General features: G+C 38.7%; 2 protein-coding genes and 1 pseudogene across 3 annotated transcripts; all 3 read left to right on the top strand.

The window, feature by feature from the left end:
- The first annotated feature begins 552 nt into the window (after positions 1-552).
- Positions 553-1,867, top strand: LOC115664013 (G-type lectin S-receptor-like serine/threonine-protein kinase At1g11330; annotated as a pseudogene).
- LOC130134552 (G-type lectin S-receptor-like serine/threonine-protein kinase SD1-13) lies at positions 1,862-2,510 on the top strand. Its single transcript, XM_056319756.1, has 2 exons — positions 1,862-2,104; positions 2,193-2,510. The coding sequence occupies exons 1-2, from the start codon at positions 1,961-1,963 to the stop codon at positions 2,499-2,501; spliced, it is 453 nt and encodes a 150-aa protein (XP_056175731.1). The 5' UTR covers positions 1,862-1,960; the 3' UTR covers positions 2,502-2,510.
- A 16,038-nt stretch (positions 2,511-18,548) lies between these two features.
- Positions 18,549-23,001, top strand: LOC115661745 (G-type lectin S-receptor-like serine/threonine-protein kinase At1g11330). Of its 2 annotated transcripts, XM_056319755.1 has the most exons (7): positions 18,549-19,038; positions 19,512-20,878; positions 21,070-21,353; positions 21,443-21,653; positions 21,879-22,116; positions 22,203-22,353; positions 22,440-23,001. In XM_056319755.1, the coding sequence occupies exons 2-7, from the start codon at positions 19,579-19,581 to the stop codon at positions 22,746-22,748; spliced, it is 2,493 nt and encodes an 830-aa protein (XP_056175730.1). In that variant the 5' UTR covers positions 18,549-19,038; positions 19,512-19,578; the 3' UTR covers positions 22,749-23,001. The 2 variants fall into 2 exon arrangements, with proteins under 2 accessions (XP_056175730.1, XP_030439809.1); XM_030583949.2 differs by lacking the exon at positions 18,549-19,038 and having other exon boundaries at positions 19,172-20,878.
- Positions 23,002-25,159: the final 2,158 nt, after the last annotated feature.

The raw sequence follows: 25,159 nt of genomic DNA, 5'->3' as shown, positions 1-25,159 counted from the left end.
GTTAAATTTGGCAGATGACCGAAAATTAGTTAGGGGTAAATATAATACGGGTGTACTAGTTTGAGATATTTAAGGAACGAAAATCAATTTAGGGAAAATGTGACACGAATTTACCGATTTGGAATTTTATGGTAATAGTCCATGCCCATGAAGACCCACTCAGTTTAATGAACAAATTACAAAATATATTTACACGACACCCATCCCGACCGTTACGCGAGGGACAACCTCTCAAATCTCATGTCTTCATTACCCAAACTTTCGTTTCACATTTCGTCGTCTCTCTTCTTGCACGGCGAAATGACAGCGATAGGTTGAATTCGGAAAGCGTCCAAAGAGCAGAGTCCCCTCCAACACATCATTTCGTTCCTTCCCTCCACTTGTGCGAAAAGATTGAGAGAGTGGGGACTGCCACGATGTCCTGACCCGCCAACCGGTCTTCGTCCCTCAAATCCACATGCTCTCTAATCGAGTCACTGGGGAGATGTGATCCCTCCTCCTCCTCTCCCGCTTGGCTTGACGGGTTCAGCAGCCACTGGCAGTAGGCCCAGGATGGGCTTTCGTCATTTTCGCCGCCCGCAGCCTGTGAGACAGCGAACAGGTGGAGAAAGATTGGGTGTCAGCATTTGCGGTTTTGGGGGGGACACTAGATATCTTTTGTGTTTCGACGTGGTCTGAGACATCAGTTCATGTCTCCTTTGTGATCTGCAGGTGAAACGAGACATCTGAGAGAAGTCATAGCAACTACAGTCATCATAGGAACACTCGTTGTCATCATGACAATATGGTTTGCCAGGAGGAGGGCGCAAAAGAGAGGTAACGAGTAATGCAGCTGTTAGATCCTCGCATGCCATTTAGTTCTGAGTTTGCATGGATTATATAACTAAGACCGTTGTCTGGAACAGCAGAAAAGGAAAGCAAGGAAAAGCATTTATCCAATGGAGAAGCCCCTTCTGTGGTTTCCAGGGAAAAAATGCTTGGAGAGAACTTGAGCAGAGTTAACTTCCAGGAGCTTGTGCTGCATAAAATTGAAGAATTGGCTGCGGCAACAGGAAGCTTTGGCGACGCCAATAAGCTCGGACGAGGTGGCTTTGGGCCAGTATATAAGGTATAATTATTCATGTAAAGTATCATATATGTGAGTGGGTGTGTGAGTGTGTGTGTGTCAATTTTAGTGGCTCATTTAGTCCCCGTGTACAGGGCACACTCCCAAACGGTCAGGAAATCGCGATCAAGAGGCTATCGAGAGTGTCAGGACAAGGGCAGCAAGAATTTATGAACGAAATGGTGGTCATTTGTAAGGTCCAACATCGAAATCTCGTTAGACTTCTCGGATGCTGTGTTGAAGGAGATGAAAAAATGTTAATCTATGAATTCATGCCCAACAAGAGTCTAGACACATTTCTTTTTGGTATTATTTTTTAATTATAATGTTGCCTCATATTATCATTCATACCACTATATCCAGAAAGCCTCATTTATATAGTTAGCCATTTAAACAGGATTGGATTGTTCCTGCTGCAGATGCTTTCAGAATTCTGTTTGACTTTGAACTTCTTTCTTTGCATTTCACCCTTTTCCAGTTGCAAAAATGAATTTTTTTTGCATTTTACTTCTATTGTCTGTTCAGATCCGGTTAAACAAGTACATTTGGATTGGAGAACACGGTTCAACATAATTGATGGAATTTGTCGAGGTCTACTTTATCTTCATAGGGACTCTAGACTAAGGATTATTCATAGAGATCTGTAGGCTAGGAATATCCTGCTGGATGAAGAGCTCAATCCAAAAATTTCAGACTTTGGAATGGCTCGGATATTTGGGGGAAACGACAATCAAGCTAATACACAGAGTTGTGGGAACCTAGTCAGTACCTCTTTTGTTTTGATGATTCTAGTGATTTTATTCTCTACTCAGATTAAGGAATCTGAACTTATTTGATGGATAATGCAGTGGTTACATGGCTTCTGAATACGCAATGGAAGGGCAATTTTCGGAAAAATCAGATGTGTTTAGCTTCGGCATATTATTACTGGAGATCATAAGTGGAAGACGGAACACTAGTTTTTATGAGGACGATCAATTCTCGAGCCTTCTAGGACTGGTAAGCTCTCATTGATATAGAAGTTGGAACTGCATTCTATTCTCATATACTGGAACTCCGATAGTAAATTTACTTGATTAATTTGCAGGCATGGAAGTTATGGAATGAAGACAATGTTCTAGCCCTAGTGGACCCAAACATACCTGTTAGATGCTTCGAGTTTGAGCTTTTAAGGTGCATAAATGTGGGGCTTCTTTGTACGCAAGAAAGGGCAAAAGATAGGCCTCCCACACCAACTGTCATTTCAATGATTAACTGTGAAATTGTGGATCTTCCTCGTCCTAAGCCACCGGCATTCACCGCAAGGCGATTAACCCAAGAAATAGATCCCTCTGGCCAAAGCCAAAAGACATGTTCTGCCAATGATGTTACTCTTACTGTTCTTCAAGGCAGATGACATGATCTGAGTTTCTGCACGATTCTCACTATGTGTCCTGTTCTTACTGCATCAAGTTCAACTTGTTATTGTTGAGCAATCTTACTTAAATAATGTATAGAAACGCAAAATTTGAACTGTTTTTCCACTTTACAGTTCTTTACTACACATATTTGTGTCATCAAAAGTTGGGGTTCAAATATTTGGTACCTCCTGTTGGGAATAACTTCTACTTCTCATCTCAGTAGGCAGTGGTTTAGATAAAATTCTGGAAGAATTGCGAACAGCCCCTCTCCACTAGGGGGTGAATTGCAATTAGCCCCATCCTTCAAATACTTGCAATTATCTTCTCCCCTTGATGTTTCTATTTGTCCCAAATTAGAATCCAAATCTTAGAAACGCTAAAAATACCCTCAAATTTGCAAATAGCCTCAAGTATCTGCCCATATTCATCTCTCTTCCTAAGTTGAATGACATGGCTAGCTCAAAAAATTTCCACTAATCCAGCCGATGTGAGAAGATATAGTTGATTTTACGCAACGCTGCAGTCCTTGTCGATTGATTGTATTGATTGCAGTCCGTATAACTAGTTGTGAGCAAGTGGAAACTAAGAGCGCGAATGATAACCATTCTGCTTCTGTCAAGAACTAGTTTTCTGTTCCCAGAAACGGGTTTGGAACAGAAATCCTTTTGGTAATGCAATTCCATTTTTCTATTTCTGGAACAACTTTTTGTTCCAGAACTGATTTTGGACAAAAACTCAGAACAAAAAAAAAGTAGGTTTTCTGTTTCTGGACTAGAAATGAAAATCATTTCTAAAAGAACCTATTTTCTCTCTTCAAAACACATCTCTTCCTAAATTTGTCCTCGATCTAACCTGGTCAAACCGATTCGAACCGGTTTGGTCTAGTTCATTCCCGACAGGAAAATAAAAAAAAATTCTAAAAAAATTAGAAAAATCAGAAAAAATAAAAATTCATAAAATTTTTTAGAAAATCAGGAAAATTTCTAAAAATCTCAAAAAAAATTTCAGAAAATCCATAAAAATTGGAAAATTCCAGAAAATTAAAAAAAAAATCAGATTTCAGGAAATATTTGAAATTTGGTGAATTTTTTCAAAAAAAAATCAAAAAATCAAAATATTCAAAACTTCATAGGATAGCTTAGAATACCTATGGCCACCCATTTTGAGTGAAATTTAAATTTTTTGAGGTGCCCAAATGGTATTTTTGAAGACTCCTTAGTTTAGGGATTTAAAAGGGGTTTTAACCCCTAAAAAACCCTAAAATTGGTTCTAAAAAATGGATTTCTATTCCAGGAAATAGAAATTTGTGTTGTTATCAAATGGATTTCTATTCCAGGAAATAGAAATTTTATGCTGTTATCAAACGGGTTTCTTTTTCAGAAATAGAAATTTTTTATCGTTATCAAACGGGTTTCTTTTATCAGAAACTCATCTTGGGAACAGAAATAAAAAAATCTATTTCTGTTTAAGAAATTGTTTCTGGAACAGAATGGTTGTCATTCGCGTCCTAAGTGCCTGGAAATGTTCGTGAGTCTTCAAACAAAATGGCAATTCAAGGAAAGCAATTGGGGCCACAATTCTCACTATGTGTCCTATTCTTGCTGTTCCGAGTTCGACTAGTTTTATTTTTAGAAATTGCTTGGAGATGTATAGAAACGCAAAACATGAGCTAGCCATGTCATTGAATTTATGACACGAGATGAAATTGGTGAACACTTGAGGCTATTGCAAATTTGAGGGTGTTTCTAAAGTTGCTAAGATTTAGATTCTAATTTGGAACAAATAGAAACGTCAAGGGGTAGTAGCAAACATTTGAAGGTGGAGGCTAATTGCAATTCACCCCATAGTGGAGCCGGCCTATTCGCAACTTTTCCAGTACTTTATCTAAACCACAGCCTCCTGAGATGAGAAGTAGAAGCATTATTCTCAACAGAAGGTACAAATATCTGAACCACAACTTTTGATGACACAAATACGTGTAGTAAAGAACTGTAAAGTGCCATGCGTTGTTTCACAATCTCACTTGGGTTTTCACCGATTTATCACTTGGGTTATGCCCGTCATGTGATTACGACATCCGCTATCGATATACCACATGTCATTCTTCTCCGCATTTGTCGCTTGACATGTGTAGAATATATTGTCTATATTTTCTTTTTCTTCAAGATAATTAGCTCGGCAATCTGTTTTTCAGCGAATGTCTTTTCTAAGTGGCCATATTTTTTACAAGATTAGCAATGTGGTTTACTATGAAACCAGCAATCTTTCTCCAAGTGATTTATTTCTTTCAAATACTAATAAGGCTCCGTTCGTTTCCGGAAAAACATTTTTCCGGAAAACATTTTCCGCGTTTTTAGGTGTTCGGGGGCGGAAAATGTTTTCCGTGTGAAAACATTTTCCTTCCCCACCCCCAAATCCTTCATTGTTTTGAGGAAAATGATTTTCTCTTTTCACAAAGAGGAAATCATTTTCCTCCAAAGTGAAGGCAAAATTGCCCATGGGAGGGAAAATGTTTTCCGTGGGAGAGGAAGTTGATCGCCGGTCACCGCCATCCGCCGCCGGTCGTTGGCCGCGGGCCGCCGGGTCGCCGACCGCGGGCCGCGGTCGCCGGCCGCCGTCGCCGCGCCGCCGCCGCCGGGTCGCCCGCCGCCGCCGCCGCTGATCGCCCGCCTTCCGCCGCCGCCGGTCGCCCGCCGCCGGCGCGCCGATCGGGCGGTCGCCAAACACCCGAAAAATATTGTCCGAAACTTTTTCAAATTTTAGCCGAACACCAGAAAATTGTGTTCCAGGAAAACATTTTCCAGGAAAATGACTTCCGGGAGAATATTTTCCAAAAGGAGAATATTTTCCGGCAAACGAACGGAGCCTAAAGGGTGAATATTTTTCTTTTGGAGAGTTTCTCCTCCTCTTTTATTTTTGGGTTAATACCACGGAAAATCCCAAACTGGTACATATGTGACAAATTTATCTCAAACTAATTTTTTTATCACCAAAAACCCCAAATTGGTACACCCCCTAACAAATTTACCCCAAATTAATTTTTTGACTACAAAAAACCCAACCCCAAATTGATATACTTGCGACAAATTTGCCTTCTGTTAAATTGGATTAACATCACAAAAAATCATAAACTATTACACATATGACAAACGTAAGGGTAAAACCCCAAATTAGTATACCCGTCAACTGCCACATGTCATCCAACTTAGTAATTTGAAGGTAAAATTAATGAAAACTAATTGATGGTAAATTTGTCATAGGTGTACTAGTTTGAGGTTTTTTGTGGTAAAAAAATTAATTTGAGATAAATTTATCATAGTGTACCTGTTTGGGGATTTTCATGATATTAACCCTTTATTTTTCCACAAACTCCTGTGAGACCTTATTTTTATTTTAAACGGAAATGCACTTTCATTTAATTTTTCATCTTATACCATAACTATTTTTTCGTGCACCTCATTGATAGGGTTCTTAAATCCTTAGATTCTTCTATGACAATAGGGTTTTATTTTCTAAGGAGTGTCACCAATATTTTTTCTACTATCCTTAGTGAGTGATATCATCTCCATAGACTTTTATTAATTTACTAGTTCTTTTAATCTACCACAATATAATTGGACGGTTTCATAATCTTCCATCTTCGAATTTTCAAATTCACTTCTAAGAGATTGAAGTCTAACTGAGGCTAGCTATGTTGTGCTTTGGAACTCTTCTTTTAGTATATCACATGCCCTTTTTGCGATTTTCGCTCCAATGATTCTTGGAAATATGTTTCCAAGAGTGCTTGCTGGATGACACTGGAACTCTTGCGCCTTCTTTAGGAGCCACATATCCTTTCTCCATGTCCCATAAATTTTAGCCCATCAAGAAAGTAATTATTTTAGTATTATAGTAGTCATAGATATTTCCATAGAAAGTAGGAATAATTAATGACTATGAGGTAGAGTTGGCCGTAGTTTTGGTGTTGGATATAGGTGGATGATTTTAGTAGCAGGTGTAAAAAACGAACGCCCAATACTCACTGATCGAGGTTCTAATACCGATGTTAGTTCTTAGTGATAGCATGTGGTATAGGTTTTGATGTGAAAGTGTATTTACGTGTGCGCATTTTGGCAAAGAAGCAACAATGGACAAGTCAGAGAATTTTTACTAAATAGTTTCTGCATTACAAGTGGTAGACCGCATGGGCTTTTCTAGTAGGTCTATGCACTTCAAGACCGAATAGCTATAGGCTCATTTAAACGAACATACTCCTGTAATAATGATAAAAACATAAGCTACGGGTACTCAAGTCTAAGACTTTTTGACTTTGCCCATGATATTTTGTTGCCTAAGCATGCAATATTTGTGTCTTTCTTTGACCACGTCAAAGAGTTAGTGGTGGGACCCACTTTAAAAAAAAAAGGAAATAGAAGCAAAAAGTTGGACTCTACAGCTTATATAGAGGCCACGACACGCAAAAGCAAAGAGGAAGGAAAAGGAGAGAGAGAGAGAGAGATGAAAAAAAGTAGAGAAAGAAGAGCGTAGGGGTTTCTCGTATGGTTGCCACGAATGCCTCGTCAAACCAATTTAACTCCGATTTGCAACGTCTGGTAAGTACTTGTGTCCTCCGTTCATCAAATCGAAGTAATATTTGGGGTTATGGCATAAATTTGGGGCTTTGTGGATTTTGAACTACGAGATACGATTAAGAAGTCATTGAACTATGAATATATATAGAAATGATAGTTTGGGGTGTTGTGAGATCGTAGGACTTTACGGATCTTGATTTGGACTTATGGTTTGTCCGAAACAAAATTTTAAAGTTAGCCACGAGTGATGAATAGTGCCCGCCAGCAGCTTTCAAACTGATTTTCAATGGTTTTTAGCTCGATTTTGGATTGGCCAAGTTTTGGATCTTTTAGTGCTTTGAAAGATCTTTCTTTTGACTATAAGTTCACTTGAAACAGAATTCGATGGAAAGAGTTATGATGTGATCAAGTTTCTTGTTTGAGCTTCGCATTGTGGATGGTTTTGGATAATCGCATTGGACGAGCAATTTGTTAGCGCATTTGAGTCGTTTTGTTACCGTTTAAACCTAGTTAACCAAGTCATAATTGAGGTAGCGTGTGTATATATATGTGTGTATTACGTTGCAAACTAATTTATGGAACGAGTTTTAAATGATTTGGGAAATTTTTTATCAAAAATGTTACGAAATGTTATACATATTGATTTATGAAGAATTCTAAAATGATGTGAGAATTGTCTTGTGAAATGTGTTCAATTAGACAAACGAAGTTGAGAAAGATTATGTATTTTGTTTTGTGAAATCAATTGGTGATATTGATTGTGGATTTAATTCCTCGTATTGGACGATATTGGTTTTGTGCTTAATATCGTTATGAATCCATTGATGAGTTTGGGGTATGCATACCAATTAGGATATCCTTTTGGGCCGAGTCACCGGCTTTGTAGGTGAAGACTTTGCCAAAGGGAGAATATTGCTAGCCTTGTCACAAGCCATTGTGCAGTGACATAGTTTGATATTGAGCAATAAATTAGTCAATGGAATGAACCATCTATATGTGATGTAATATGAGATTTATCAATGAAATTGACCATTGTTGTATGATTTGATATTGATCAATGGAATTGACCATTGATGTGGTTTTTAAGAGAGATTGATCAACGGACTTGACCATTAATGTTTGATTCGAGATGGTGGTTTAAACGAGTATTCTTATTTGTATAAAGTCTTGTTGAAATGAAACAATTCGTATTTGATTTGATATATATATGTAAATATTATATCTTCGTATTGAAGTTGCTCGATCTACTTAGAAGATATGTACTACTCACGGAGCTATGTTGCTCACCCTTCTCTTTCCTAGCTAGTCTTTTCAGGTTCCTCAGTTAATGGTCATTGGAGTGGGAGTGCTACTGCGGGGATTTTTTAGAGTTGGTTTTTTTTATTGTGTATGAAGTTGCATCTTTCGGGTGGAAGGAATAACCATGTCACTCCCCATTCTAGTAGGTTTCGGGTGTGACAAAGCATATCTATGTACTAGTCTTAAATATTTTGAAAAATGGATCACCTATCTTAAGAATGTCCTTGGTCCTCTCTCTGTCAGAAGCCAGTAGCAAAGCCCGTTTCTCGGTTGCTGTCGAGAAGAAAGATTCCATAACAGCATGATACTTCTGAGAAGAGCAAGATTGTTTTCTCTCTTCAATTGTGTCATTATGCTGTGAGACTTTGCATTGGAGGAGATACCATAACAGCATCTGGGTACATCCGAGACCCCGGAAGTATAACATGGAGTGGAGGTCTCTACAAATTGGGATTCTTTAGCCCTAATGGTTCTACAATCGCTATGTTGGAATTTGGCATAATTCGATTCCTGCATATAACGCCTTCTGGGTGGCAAACAGGGAGACACCAATTTTAGACTCTTCTGGTGTTGTGATGATATCTGATGATGGTAATCTTGTGATCATAAATGAAAAGAAGGAAGTAGTTTGGTCGTCAAATGTTTCGACATCTGCAATGAATTGAGCAGCCCGCTTATTAGAGTCTGGAAACCTTGTCCTGCTCAAAAATGGTTCAAGCTCCGGTGCAAATGATTCAGACATACTCTGGCAAAGTTTCGACCACATATCTGACTCGTTTCTATCAAAAATGCAGCTCAGCACCAACGCAAGAATAAATGAGAAGACAATCGTTGCATCTTGGAAAAGCCCTTCCGATCCATCGGTTGGAAGCTTCATGGCTACTCTGGAACCGATGAACCTTCCTGGAGTTGTCGTTTGGAATGGCAGCATCTGGTATTGGCGGAGTGGTCTATGGAATGGAAATCTTTTCACTGGAATACCTGAGAAGCTGTCAATCTATCTTAATGGGTTTAACCTAGTAGTTGATAAGGACGGAACTATATATCTTACTTACAATTTTGCTTAGGAGTCATATACTTCATACTATATATTGAAGCCAAATCGAAATATAGTGCAGCCATACTGGCATGAAAAAGAGAAATATTGAGGGATTATGTGGTCATCTTGGAAGAGTCATTGTGATGTTTATGGCAAGTGCGGGCCGTTTGGCATCTGTGATGCCAACACAACACCTATTTGCAACTGCTTGAGAGGCTTTGAGCCTAAAAACATTGAAGAGTGGAGCAGAGGGAATTGGTCCAGGGGATGTGTCCGTAGGTCATCGTTGCAATGTGAAATGATAAATAAAAGTAGCACTAAAGCAGGAAAAAAGGATGGATTTATGAAGATAGAGAATGCAAAAGTGCCAAATTATGCAATTTGGCCTCTGGCTGGCCAATGTTCGAATCTATGCTTCAGTAATTGTTCGTGTTTAGCATATGCATATGAAGCTGGAATTGGCTGCATGTACTGGAGCGGAGACCTAATTGACATACAGAAGTTCTCCACTGCTGGAACTGACCTTTACATCCGACTGGCCCACAGAGATCTTGGTAAGTTTATTTGTCAATCTATGTTCTGATCAATTTGGTATCATATTAACTTATTCCTGGATGGTAAAGCATTAGTATTCTCCTTATGGACTCAACAATCCGAAAAAATCTTTAAAGAGGAAAATAAAGATATGGATTTCATGTGCGTTTTGGCTTTTATCTGCCGAGTCTAGTTTTTCGCTATGTTTCGTTTTGGGCCATTAACTGTTGGGTGTTGAATGAGGGTTCATAAAATGCTTCTTGTCTGGTAGCTGCTTATATGGAGCCACCAGAGTCTGAGACATCATTGTTCTACACTACACCTTATTTTCACAGCTGTAACTTTCCAATTCGAGTCGTCGATTTAATTCCAACTCGTCATCTCTATCCCGGGTTTCGTGTCATCGATTAAATTCCAATCTAGTGTCTTTCGTGTTCTCGAGTGATTTCGTCAATTAAATTCTAGCATGGTTTGTTTACATTTAGTGACTTTCTCGAGATTGTATTTTCCGAGTTGTGTTGTTGATTGAATTCCGGCACAATTTGCATGCGTACAGTCCCGTTTTGTATAAAGTTGTCGATTCCCTCATTCACTTGGATATTTCTTATCCGGAGTGACACAGAACCCTGATCTCCTTTAATTAAAAGCCGAAGAATGACTTTCGGTGAAAGATGTTTTGCGTAAGATGTTTCATCATGGGAGAAAACATGCAAAACATCTTTTTGACACGTCTAGTGGGACTAGTGTTGCTGATTTGAGGAATTAAAACGGTATGTATGAGAAATCAACTTTATCCTAGTGATACTGGTGGTACAATTCACCTCCCCTGCCTACCAATGAGAGGGTAAAATGTTTGGAATCATCAACTGCGCACCCTGAAGTGCAGCCTGTAGCAAATCAAGCACAAGGTGCAGATTTCAACATCCCAAGGCAACTCATTGATAAGCAAAGAAGGCAATTGGAGCCAAGTCCTGTGTTGTTGGCTACCATGAAAAGGATACTCGAGGAACACCAAAAGGAAATGACCAACCGTATGATGAAATACCTCATTGACTTGGTCAAGCCAATGATTGTCAAAACCTTTTATGAGGTCATGCGTGGGCCAGGAACGTCGAGCCATTCAATTCAGATGCAAGCGAATCCTACCAATTCTACACCTTCTAGGATTTTGCAAAGGGCGGCTTTCATTGGTACGACCCAAATGCGTGGGGTGATACCTATCGGTGATTTGCCTGATACTACGGCTTTGAAGATTTTACAAAGGCCTGAAAATCCTATCTACCCTGAACCTAGGGGTAGGGAGCTCAATTCTATTGACCTATCTACTCTGAACCTAGGGGTAGGAAATGTATCAACTTGTGAATCATGATCAAGTGGCCGAACTCATATTTCAACAATTAGGTGTCGACAGGAGAATGGTCGGGCCAGTATATGGTAAGCCACATTGATTGGGTTGACACTATGCCTTACCCAAGAAAATTCGAAATTCCTAACTTCGTTGTTTTCACTAGCGAAGATCAATCGACTGTTGAACTCATTGGTCGACTTATTTCCCAATGTGGAGATACATGAACAAATAAATTCCCAAGACTTAGGTTGTTCCCTTTGTCTTTATCAGAAACTGTCTTTACTTGGCATACAAATTTAGCTCCTCATTCAATCTATACTTAGGATGAGATAGAAAGACACTCTCATTCTCAATTTTGTAGAACGATAGTTAAAGTATTGATTGATGGTTTGGTTAGTAATTATCAGTACAATAATGAATCAATCGATCAGTTTGTTGCTCAATTCAAGAAGGCTAGGAATAGATGCCTTACTTCACTCCCGGAAAAAATTCACAAATGTGGATTTTAGTGGATTGAAATTCAATCTTAGAGAAAAATTTGAAGGCCAAAATTTTGCCGATTTATTCCAATTGGCAACAAGTGTCTAAGTATGGGCAATTACTAAAGGATAAAGATAGAGGGTCACGTGAAGACTTTACATAAAACATGCGTTTCATGGAAAAATATGAGTAATGTGATGAATTTGATCAAGATAAAATTCGCCAAGAAAAAATAAAATTTGCCGATGACATGGGGGTACATGATAACTCTTAGCTATGTAATTCAAAAGAATCATATGATTGATGAATTATTCAATTTTTTTAAAAGAGGCATATGTTTGCACACAAAAATGTCCAACTTTTGGTTATTATTAATATGTGATAGACTTTGTCGATGAGAGTAGATTTGATCATTTATGAACATAATTGTCGACAAGTCGAAGAATTGACAACTTGATAAATCAACAAAAAGTGGAGTTGACGGATGCAATTGTTAAAGAAGTAACCATCAACGTAGTGGAATAAATAAACTGTTAACATAGTGGAGTCGGAGAAACCATCAATGTAGTGGTGTCAAAGAAACCGCCAAGGTAGTTGAGTCGTGGAAACTGTCCATGTAACCTTTTGTAACTTCTGTTTGTAACTTCCTCTTGTAACCTCCCTTGATAACCATTGATTGGAAGCTTTAAATAGCCACATCATACTTTTCGGAATACCCCCACACAAATCTTTTCGGAAGACCCCCACACAAATCAAGCAAATTTACTATCTTTCAGTACTTTTACGCTACACTTTATTTTCATAGCTGTAACTTACTGATTTGTGTCGTCGATTGAATTTCGGCATGTAATCTCTATCTTGGGTGCTCTGTTGTCGATTAAATTTCGGTATATTTTGTTTATATTTAGTTACTTTTTCGAGTCTGTATTTTTAGACTGTGTTGTCAATTGAATTCCAGCACAATTTGCATATGAACAATCCCGTTCTATATAAAGTTCGATTCCCTCATTTGCTTGCATATTTTCTATCCGGAATCAACACAAAGCTATGATCTCCTTTAGATATTTTGTCGAGGGAGAAAAGACGGCGAAACAGAGGCTAAGTGCAAGTGTTAGATGATAATGGCAAGAGTGAAAATGGAAGACGTGGAATTAGAGGAAAAGGACAAACTGAGTTGACTATAATAATTTCACACAACTTGATTCACTCGTAGTCTCCCCTTCTTGCAACGCCAAGATGACAGCCATCGTCGTCGCTCGTGCGAATGACCGAGTTAAATTCGGGACTCTGACGATGCGATCTCAGTGTAGACGGTACGCGGTTGAAAAAAGAGACAAGTAAAACTTTTCTAATTTTCTTTTATAGAAGCTAATATAATTAAAATAATTTCTTTCGGCTTTTCAAATTATATTAATCCATGATGCTTATTTCTAATAAAGGGCCCAAAGTGAACTCATTTCAAATAAAAATATGAAGTGATCAATTCAGTCTTAACTAAGGGTCTAAACTCGCCAACTGGTCCAATTTTCGGTAGCAAGCTTTTCTCTGCGGCGAGTGCAGCAGGGGAATTTTGTTTTAAATGTTATGACCGGGTAAAAAATTGGTAAAGTTTTAATAACCAAAAGTCCCAAATTGAATTCTGATTGAAGGGTTCTTTGTAGATCCCTTGATTCTTGTAAACAATCTGCTCCCTCCGTTCTCCGTGATCGACGCCAAATCCCTCCTCGCCCAAGGAAAAGATCTCTCTATGCTTGGTCACTAAAGCAGCACATCATCCACCACAAAAGCAATATTCTGTACATCAAGTACTACTGCAGACTCTAAGGCTTAAGGAAACCAGGAATCCATTTTCATTCCAACATTACTTCCAAGTCTATGAAGCCAACACCAAGAACCCCATCACCTGTGCCTTCTCGCCAAGTGAAAACATCCCGCCATAGCATCACCTTCATCGTGACCAGAACCTTGACTCGAAGAACTTACGGCAGCTGATAAACTAATTCTGAAAGCATCTACATTCAACGGCCTCATCTGAGCTATCTGAGAGCCTCAGGACAAGGGCAGCAAGAATTGATGAACGAAATGGCAGTCAATTTGTCAGGTCCAACATCGAAATCTTGTTAGACTTCTCAGATGCTGTGTTGAAGGAGATGAGAAAATGTTAATCTATGAATTCATGCCAAACAAGAGTCTAGACACATTTCTTTTTGGTAATATTTCGCTTGTTATAATGTTGCCTCATACTATCATTCATACCACTATGTGGAAACACTCATTTGTATAGTTAGACTTTTAGATTCCGTTTATTTCACTGAAATTTAATAAATTGAAAATATTTTCATCGTCTACAAAAATGTTTACACATAAATTATTGTCAGAAGTGAAAACAATTTTCATTGACTAATTATTTTAAACAATACAAACTATCCTTTTTAGGAAAATATTGATGAAATCATTCATTTTTTATGAAATAAATGGAGCCTTAAACGGATTGGATTGTTCCTGTTGCAGATGCTTCCAATTTTCTATTTGGCTTTGAACTTCTTTATGTGCATTTCAATCTTTCCCAGTTGCAAAATATGAACTTTTTGCTTGGAACCAAGCCCGGATGGAGGTTCTATCAACCATGTTACTCACCACTATTGTAGGGCGATGAAGAGTGTTCTCGAGATGTACATTCTTGAAAACTTAGCTCAAAGCTGAACGTTTTATCACATTTTGCAATCTGTTGTTATTTTTATTCAAAAGTACAATGTTTACTGTTCATTGATACTTATGTTTTTCAAATAATCTTTCTGCCAAATGTATTTAAGCCAAAACCAGGAAAATTGAACAGGCCAACTTTTGTAAGTTGGTGACGGTTTGGTGCTTGTTAAGCATGTTAAGCATGAAGCCGGTTGGAGCAGTGCTCTCACAGATTAAGGTATGCTGAAGCTGAATTCAGTTATTATGAACAACATCCAGAATGTATTGATGAAAGTTACTCAAGTCTAGCTGCAAGACCATCAAATTAGAACCACTTGCAAGTTGCAGCATGCATCACAACATGATCCACTTGGTAAAGATCTTCAGTTGCAAAGGTGGAGTAGGTCCCAGTTGCCATGGAAAATTGATAGCTACAACAACTCCATCATCAAATTCACGAGCGCACGCTCGACATTAGATGTTGGTCATGTCCAAAGGGGTGGTAGTGGGGGTAATGATGTCAGAGCGGCGAAGATATGAGGTTTCTTGTACGTATCTAGTAATGTCAAGGTGCAACGGCATCCTCACCATGAAAATTTAGTCATCAATTTGATTGCAAGCGAAATATGATCGTCACAAAAACACTCTGTTTTGGCGAAATTAGTTAGCCAACTCTCTCTTTTCTCTTTGGCATGCACAAGTCACTTGCCCATTTGAATCAACCCCAAATTAGAAACAATGGGGGTAAAGAAGAGAGTTGTAAGCAGATTCTTCTTCATTGAATGGGACAGTACAATGAACTTTCCTTCTAAGACACTTCTTAGGGCCACAAAAAAGTGAGGCAAAGTGAAGTATTAGGTGACAATGGCAGAGTGAAAATGAATGAGTTTGTGATTTTCTTGATGTGAAATTGGAGGAATGGACAATGTGAGTTGAGTATTTTGCCCCGACTAGTGGATGGAAAGTGCACTTGGCAACACCCATCAAATCTAGTACAATCAGAAACCTAAGATGGAATTTTGGGTCGGATTGAGACAGAAAACAATAAAGTGTACGGTGTTAACATAGGCAAGTTTAATTTGAATTAATCCAATTTATTCTACAGGTTGAAAACCAATTTTCCACTGGCTTGTAATAGCTAAATATATGTGAAAATAACCTTCTCTTATGAAAAATCATTGAACTTAATATAAGACTTACTTAGTGTGATTACTAATATATTGAAATTTATTTTCCATCTGAAAAGTCACAAACCATACGATTAAAATTGCTAATTTTGTTAGGTTGTAAGTAGTTTTCCCCTTCTGACCAAAAAAAAAAAACTAGTTTTCCCCTAAAAAAATTATCAAACACTCGAAAAAGTAACTCATTTAATCAAAATATACACAATTACATGAAAAGTTTTCAACCTACAATGTCCAAAAACTTAATAAAACCGATACTTTTTTTGCATAAAAGATATTAATCATATATAGAAGGGTTAATACCACGAAAAATCCTAAACTGGTACACTTGTGACATATTTACCCCAAACTATTTTTTGACCATAAAAAACCCCAAACTGGTACACTTGTGACAATTTTACCTTGAACTATTTTTTTAACCACCAAAAACCCCAAACTGGTACACCTGTGACAATTTTACCCTCAACTTACCACAAAAAACCCCAAACTGGTACATATGTGACAATTTTACCCTAAATTAAAATTTTAATATTATTTTTTATTTTTTCGAATTTTTATTTATTTTTATTCTTTTCTTTTCTTTTTCTTTTCATCTTCAAACTCAGGCCGGTCGCCGGTCCGCGACCCGCCAGGGCGAAGCCGGCGAGGGCGGCCCCCGCCGGCGTCGGGCGACCCTCGCCGACGCAGGCGAGGGTGGCCCTCGCTGGCGCAGCGAGGGTCGCCCTCGCCGACGGGCGAGGGCGGCCCTCGCGGCCCGCCTCGGCCGGTGGCCGGGCCGGCGACCAGCCCGAGGTTGAAGGTGAAGGAAAAAAAGAAAAGAAAAGAAAAGAAAAAGAAAAAATTCAAAAAAATAAAAATAAAAATATTAAAAATTAGTTCGGGGTAAAATTGTCACATGTGTACCAGTTTAGGGTTTTTTGTGGTATGTTTGGGGTAAAATTGTCACAGGTGTATCAATTTGGGGTTTTTTATGGTAAAAAAAATAGTTTGGGGTAAATGTGTCACAAGTGTACCAGTTTAGGGTTTTTCGTGGTATTAACCCTATATAGAAATCGTTGCTTACCCATAAATGGTTATGTAAACTTACTTATCATGTCAAAGAAAATTTACTAAATTGTTACTTCTCATATGTTGAAGAATGTATTGTTACGGAAATTTGCTAGTTACATAAACAAATTACTAGTGACTATAGACAGATAGATAGATGCTTAATTTCCTAATGTGAAAATATTTAATCATATATATGTTAATTCTGTCCAAACAGCAAAATGGACAGCACCTGGAAAAGTAATTCCATTCTTTAATACGATCCGCTCACTGGGCCTGGCCAAGCTCATTAAGACTCAATCAATTTAATGAACATAATATTGACCAAAAATTTTTTTTAATGAACAAAACATAAAATACAGTAACCTTTTGATTATGAGGATCTTGAAACAGAATTTTTAAATACTAAGTCTCCTTTTATTTCGTGAAAAATGAATAACTTAAAAAAATATTTTCTTAAAAAGAATAATTTGTATTGCTTATAAAAATAAATAAACGAAAATTTTTTTATCGTCTACGAAAATATTTACACATAAAATAAATATTTTTTATTGATTAATTATTTTCAGCGATTATTTTTAATAAATTATTTTTCAAATTATTTATTTTCTGAGAACAAACGGAATTTAAAATAAAACCGATTCGCTTATTGCTCAGGTCTATTACAACAATTACCGGCGAATCCAGGCCAGCCCTATCGAGAGAAGCGGCCGGACCGTGATCCGTGCATGACGCCGGGGACAACCTCTAAAGTCTCAAGTCCGTTTCACACAACTCGGTTCGCACGGTGTCTCCCTTCTTTCACGCCGAAACAACAGCGATGACTCAAGTCGGAAAGCGTCCAAAAGGCAGAGTCCCCTCCGACACGTCCTTTCGTTCCACTTCCCCCAGCGTCCCCTCCGTCGTCGCCCCGTGTGAATGGATGGAGAGAGAGTTGGGACGATGACGATGTGATGTCGGTGCACACGACTTGACCCACCACTCGGTCTTCGTCCGTCGGTCTCATCTCACACAACCCGCATGCTGTAACGAGTCACTGAAGACGTGATGTCCTGTCGTCGTCGTCGTCCTCATCCCTTTCCTCCTCTCGCGCGTGGCTTGACAGGTGCAGTGGTGACTGGAAGTTGGCGTGGGATTGACTTTCGTAACTCGAGTCGTCCGCAGCCTCTGAGACGACGAATAGGTGGAGAAAGGTAAGGGTTCCAGTAATTGCGGTTTTAGGGAGAAATTAGAGATCTTTTGTGGTTCTTGAAGAAGATAGAGTAATTTGGGCTAATGCAAGTTCAGTCATCAGACGGCAAAAGTAATTTCTTTTGCCTTTCCAATTAAACATTAATTAATGATGCAAGTTCAGATAAATTACTGACCTACTGACTAAAGGATGTTAACTTTGATACAACTTAGTAAATTTGGTTGCTCGAGGTCTCAATGCATTAAACTGTGATGCTACACGTATTGGTGTGTTGCGAAAGTTTCAAATGTTATAAATTGTAGAAAAACCAAAAAAAGTAGGGCATGAATTCTTAAGGGATCAATTTTATCGAGTCACGAGTTAATGAGGAACTCTTAAGCATGTATTTGAAATGACTTTTTTTCCCTGAAATTTTTTTTTTCATAATTTGTGAAAAATCATATGATTTTACATGAGTTCAAATGCTAATATCCATATACTATATGAAAGTCGAGATGCTCAATACTTCAAATGAAATTTAAGATGCTAAGGAGAAAATGAAAGTCGAGTGAACGGATCCTACCAAACTCATGACCAAGAACAAGAAAATTGTTGATGTGAAGAACAAGTGGTTTAAGTGAAGATGATAGAGATCCAATATGCACCGCCTATGCTGAATAGTAGAGACCAGAGTCTTAAACTCTGCGAAAAACTGTGGGGCCATTTAGCTAGAAAAATCAGACTCTTCACCACCGCTTTTTTCATGGAGCTCCTTAAGTCCATTAGCCAGGGACTATGCACATGATAATTAGGCCATGTGGGTATCTCTTATAGTGGGAAACCGCCATCACCTTCAACCACTAGGCCTTCCTCTGCAGAATTCTGATTTTCATCTTCTGTCCTCAAATTCTCTTGCGGCTCGTGGTGTTCTTGGTACTTTCTCTACCATAGCCAATAGTGCTGCGGCAGCGTGCCATGTTATAGGTTGTTGTTGAGGGGGAAAGATTCAAGTTGTCATCATGATATTTCTGGGAAAAGCAAGAGTAGTGTTAAGCAACTGGAAACTTAGTCCATTGAAATGTCCATGAATCCACAAAATACAAGCAAAGCAATCGGGGCCACAACGTTGAATGAAGGCAACGATCTAAATTTCCATGGCATCCTCTCTCTGACAGGTAATCCTCCAAGACTAAAATGCTTTTTCTACAGTTGCCCTTGTCAATGGGGCAAAAATCCTGATGTAGAAACTCAAGCACTTAGTAAATGCTCTCACATTGGCTCGCTAGATATTCTTGACCCATAAGTCAAGGTGAAGAAAACTTTAAGAATCTCACTATGAGAAAAAATAACAATGTCAATAAGAGCCAAAGAGGAAAGTGGTCTGATTGGAGAAGTTATATCCAACAGGCGACTCAACAGTAAGACCGCCGTGTGGAAAACTTTTGAAAGGCCAGTTTAAGCCACTAGCCAGAAAAAAATCAGGACATTGATAGCAATAGTTGACGCGGAAAATCTTCCCATTAGAGCAATATAAATTTCTTCATGGAGATGCTTAACCCATCTTTTGCAATGGAAAAATCACCTTTATCTTCGACCACAAGGTTTTCTCTCTATAATTGTGATTTCCACCTTCTGTACTAAACTTCAGGTTGTGTCTTCTGATGTTCTAAAGCTAGTAAAATCAGTTGTTGCTGAGAAGAAAGATTCAAGTAGTCATGATACTTCTACGAAAAGTAAGAATATTCTCTCTCTTTATTTTGTCTCGTTATGCTGTGAAATTTTGCGTTGGGGGAGATGTCATTACAGCATCTGAGTACATCCAAGACCCTGGAAGTATCATATCAAGTGGAGGTCTCTACAGACTGGGATTCTTTAGCCCCAATGGTTCTACCAATCGGTATGTCGGAATTTGGCATAACAAGATTCCTGCATATAATGTCTTTTGGGTTGCGAACAGGAAGAAGCCTGTTTCAGATTTTTCTGGTGTCATGACCATATCTGATGACGGTAATCTTGTGATAATGAATGGAATGAAGGAAGTACTTTGGTCATCAAATGTTTCCACCTCTGGAGCTAATGCAAAAGCCCAATTATTAGATACTGGAAATCTTATCTTGCTCAAACAAAGTTCTAATACGAGCACAAATGATACAGCAATGGCATGGGAAAGTTTCCAGAACATGTCTGATACATTAATGGCGAAAATGAAGCTTAGCACCAACGTGAGAACAAATGAGAAGCAGGTAGTCACATCTTGGAAAAGCCCTTCTGATCCATCGATTGGAAGTTTCTCAATTAGTCTTGAACCACTAAATATTCCTGAAGTTTTCCTTTGGAACGGCACAACTCTTTATTGGCGGAGTGGTCCATGGAATGGTAAGGTTTTCATCGGAATTCCCCAGATGGCATCAGTGTATCTTGATGGATTTAGTTTAGTGGATGATAAAGAAGGAACTGTCTATCTGACTTACAATTTTGCGGAGGTGTCTTATTTTTCATACTTTTTTGTGAAGTCAAATGGGGAGTTGTTGCAGCCATACTGGGATGAAAAATATAAGTATTGGCGGATCGATTGGTCGACCCCGGATTCCGATTGTGATGTTTATGGCAAGTGCGGGCCATTTGGATTCTGTGATGCCAAGAAATCACCAATTTGCAGCTGCTTGAGAGGCTTTGAGCCTAAAAAAGTTGAAGAATGGAGCAGAGGGGATTGGTCCAGCGGATGCATCAAGAGATCATTGCTGCAATGTGACAGGATAAAAAATGGTAGTACTAAAGCGGGAAAAATGGATGGATTTGTAAAGCTTGAGAATGTGAAAGTGCCAAATTATGCAATCTGGTCATCTTCTTTGGAAGACAAGTGCCGAGAGCAGTGCCTCAGTAATTGCTCGTGTGCAGCATATGCTTATGATGCGGGCGTTGGCTGCATGTACTGGAGGGGAGACCTAATCGATGTACGGAGGTTTTCCTATGGAGGAACAACTCTTTATGTTCGACTGGCCCATGCAGAACTTGGTAAGTTCAATCCTAAATTTAATTTCTGATCAATCTGGTAACCTGACTTACCGCTAGATGGTTAGGGAATTTCAATCTATGTGATATGTCAGGTGGAATTGTGATCTATGAAAGGTAGCTAAACAGTACTTTTAAAAAAAAAATCTGCTTCAATCTCATAGGTCATTGTATGTCCGTATTTTGATCTGCAGAAGGAAAACGAGATCTGAGAGCAATTATAGCGGCTGCAGTTGTTGTGGCAACAGTTATTTTCAGTGTTGGCACTTTCTTCGCCTGGAAGAAGTCAAAAAAACAAGGAGGTAAAGACGGAGAACAATTTCCAGAGGCTTCTAGTGAGAACATGCTTGGAGAGAGCATGAGCAAAGTTAATCTCCAGGATCTTGTGCTATATAAATTGGAAGAGCTGGCCGCAGCAACAAGCGACTTTAGTGAAACGAACAAGCTCGGAGAGGGTGGTTTTGGGGTTGTATATAGGGTAATACTTTGTTGTGTAGAGGACAGCAGCTCCGTTTTTTCTTCTTCTTCTTTTAATTTTAGCAGCTCATTTTAAGTCCTTTTGTACAGGGGAGATTGCTAAATGGAAAAGAAATAGCGGTGAAAAGACTATCAAGGGCCTCAGAACAAGGACTGCAGGAATTTATCAATGAAATGGTTGTGATTTCCAAGGTCCAACATAGAAATCTAGTTCGACTCCTTGGATGCTGTGCCGAACAAGATGAGAAACTATTAATCTATGAGTTCATGCCAAACAAGGGTCTAGATGCATTTCTTTTTGGTAATATTCCATTTCTTGCAGCATTCCCTCGATATTTCATCGAATAACAGTTTATAGGGAAGTCTAATTTTTAATTTTAGCTGTTTGAACAGCATCTGGCTGTACCTATTGCACATACTTCACATTTTCGGTTTACATGAGAACATCTTTCTGTGTATTTCTCTCTTCTCCAGTCACAAGACTAACACATCATTTTATGAATTTCACTTCTGTTGTCTATTTCAGATCCGCTCAAACGAGAGCAACTGGATTGGAGAAGACGGTTCAACATTATTGATGGAATTTGTCGAGGCCTACTGTACCTTCACCGTGACTCTAGACTACGGATAATTCATAGAGATCTTAAGACGAGTAATATACTGTTGGATGAAGAGCTCAATCCAAGAATTTCAGACTTTGGAACGGCTAGGATATTTGGGGGAAAAGAAGATCAAGCAGATACACTAAGAGTTGTGGGAACCTAGTAAGTATTTCTTATATTATGAGTCTCATACTGATTATATCTTTCTACCCAGCAAAAGGAATATGACAGTGTTTCATGGAATGCAGTGGTTACATGGCTCCAGAATATGCGATGGAAGGTCGGTTTTCAGAAAAATCAGATGTCTTTAGCTTCGGGGTATTATTATTGGAGATTGTAAGTGGAAAACAGAACAGTAGCTTCAATGAGGAAGATCAATCCTTGAGCGTGTTAGGATTGGTAAGCTGTCACAAACAGAGAGATCACCCTTTGTCCATCAACTCAAATTCCAAAAATAATTGGACTTGAATTTTGTTTTTTGGCAGGCATGGAAATATTGGGAGGAAGACAATGTACTAGCACTAGTGGACCCTAAAATTTCTGCTAGATGCTTTGAGGTTGAGATCATAAGGTGCATAAACGTGGGGCTGCTTTGTACACAAGAACTTGCAGAAGATAGGCCTACCATTTCAACTGTGATTTCAATGATTAACAATGAAATTGTTTGTCTTCCTAGTCCGAACAAACCTGCATTCACCGAGAGGCAAACAACCACCAACACAGGTTCCTCCAGACAAAGCCAGAAGAAACATTCTACCAACAATGTCACTCTTACCGCTCTTGAAGGCAGATGAAACGAGCATGCTCGAAGCAATACAATCCGAAAGATCAGCTCCGAGATGCAGACTATAGCCAGCTCGTGTCTAGGACATGGAGCGAATAATGAGTACTAGCATGGTCCTTTAGCATGTCCTGTTTCTAAAGCAGAGTCTTTATTTTTCTTTTTTCTTTTTTCTTTTTCCCTTAATCAAATTCAATCTTGATTGCAAATGTATGAACATAAAAGTGTGAAATAACAAATTACTGTACATCGGGTGGCAGTTAGGCCTTGCTTGCTTGTGTCATTCCAAAATTGAGGGGCAAATATTTGGCAATTTCTGTGTTGGTACGGCAATTCCCTTTCTTGTTTGAAACAAGAAAGGGAATGCCATTAAGCAAGACTTTTCGCAGTAATGTCAATCATATGGTATGAAACAAGAACTCTGGTGAAAACTTTTTCTTCCATATTTGTGCGTGTGGTCTTGTTGAATTTTGCCTCTTTTGTTCCAGATTTCCTATTGTCTGAGATCATATTAGTAACTAAAGCATCAGGCACTGTGAAAACTATCAGACAAACTTCTATGTCATTTTTGGTTCTTAAGACAAATGAAGAATCTGCTAACTTCAACTCAATACAGAAAGCGTTTTCAACGAGAATGTCTGTTGGCATTATAAGAATGCCAATCCAAGTCTCGAAGAACCGAAAGAGAATAACAATGTTTAGAAATTGTTTTTGAGGATTAGCCGATAGATACTTGGCATTTGTCCAGAGAATCACCCTTTGAAATAATCTGAAAACAAAGTTAATTCAGCCCATAGGGGCTTGCCGTGAACGAGAAAAGGAGAGTGGACACCAAGTCATTAAAACAATAAAGGAAAAATAGGCATGAATGTCCAATGGAGATGAGCCAAGAATAGACACTCTTTATCTTATGATACTTGTTTTTATTGATGAAGAGTCTTATGATAACGTCTTTTTCTTTTACAAGATGAAATTTTTCCTGAAACTTTGTGCATTCTTCTGTTATGATACTGTTACAGGTCATACGTTCTTGTGTTATGATATTGTTACAGGAGTAGGGGATCTTCCTATTCTGACCGAGTAAAAAACCAGCAACCAGAGATCCATATGACTCCAAAGATGGCCCACACGCTACGGTTTGAAACTACGACATTTGATGATTTATGAGCAACGACCTGAAAAGGAAATCCTGAACTACATAAAACAATCCAAGAAGACAAAACGGCGAAAAACAGCTTGCGGTCAACAAGGCCCTCCTGTTCTTCCCGAATTCCCAATTCCAGGACATATTTTAGGGGACAATAGCAAATGGCTAGGAATACGTCGGATTCACTGTGTTGACGGCCAATGGAAAGGTTATGCTGTAGCCTAGAGGAATCGATACCGCCATTTGCCATATGTGTATATAATCGATGGTTTAACTTACTATTCTATAAACCCATTAAAGAGGCAAATATGGCAAGAACGTAGGATATTAGTACTTTCCACTGTTGGCAGGTGGATAGAAGTATAGAAAGTAATGTCACTGTTTTAGTCTCCATAGAGTGAATTGAAAAAGAGTGAAATGTAATGGAAATAAGTGGTAAGCAGCTTGGAATACTTGAGGATAATGTTTAATTTAGCTACTCATTATTTGCGGCCTTGCGAAACTTACAAAAAGTCAAAAGTAGAAGTTACTTCATGTTGGAAGCGAGTGTCGGGAGAATCGACTAACCTGTTCGATGCACTCCAAATTAGTTTTCCAGGATCGTACGTTGAATCACCAGCAAACGATGAACGAATCTACTTCACGTTGGTCCGAATACAATCACAGGGAAAGTATTCTTGTTCTACAGCGTTAATGCCGATTGTCTTCTCAAAATAGATACGGAATCCTTATGCGTTGAGAGAGAGAGAGAGAGAGAGAGAGAGTTCTAATTATCTCTTGTATATTATTCATCTATTTTGAGGAAGTTATCTTAACTTCCCTTAAGAAACTCTCCTCTCACCTCTTCAAAAGATGTCTCTCAGACACACTTCTTATTAGAGCAAATGGTGTCCCTTGGACACACACATCATGGGCGGACCGACGAAATATAACATTTCCCACTCTCACATGATCGGCTTGATGATGTTCTATCAAGAACATAAGGCATTCAACATTCATCTACCTTAGAAACAATTCATACTGGCAAGAAAGTCGTGCGACCAGTGAGTACACCTGCACTTGGGAGCTCTAATTATGCACCTGTTAGGGACAACATAATGGCTACAACCCCAAAAATAAATAAACAATTGATGTCTCACGGTGCCCCAGACATATTTTGTTACATCAGTCCAAGTATACCTATCCCTTAAAGGCTATACTTGACTTTTTTCAAGAACACCATGTATTTACAATTATTTCTGAAGCCATTGAAGGTGAAATAATTGGTCGACCGGTAA

The sequence above is a fragment of the Syzygium oleosum genome, unplaced genomic scaffold (assembly GCF_021117445.2).
Source record: "Syzygium oleosum isolate NSW1041296 unplaced genomic scaffold, Sole_v2.1 Sole_v2.18, whole genome shotgun sequence".
Taxonomy (NCBI): Eukaryota; Viridiplantae; Streptophyta; class Magnoliopsida; order Myrtales; family Myrtaceae; genus Syzygium; species Syzygium oleosum.
The sequence above is the reverse complement of the archived record's forward strand: the minus strand, read 5'-3'. Positions and strand labels throughout refer to the sequence as shown.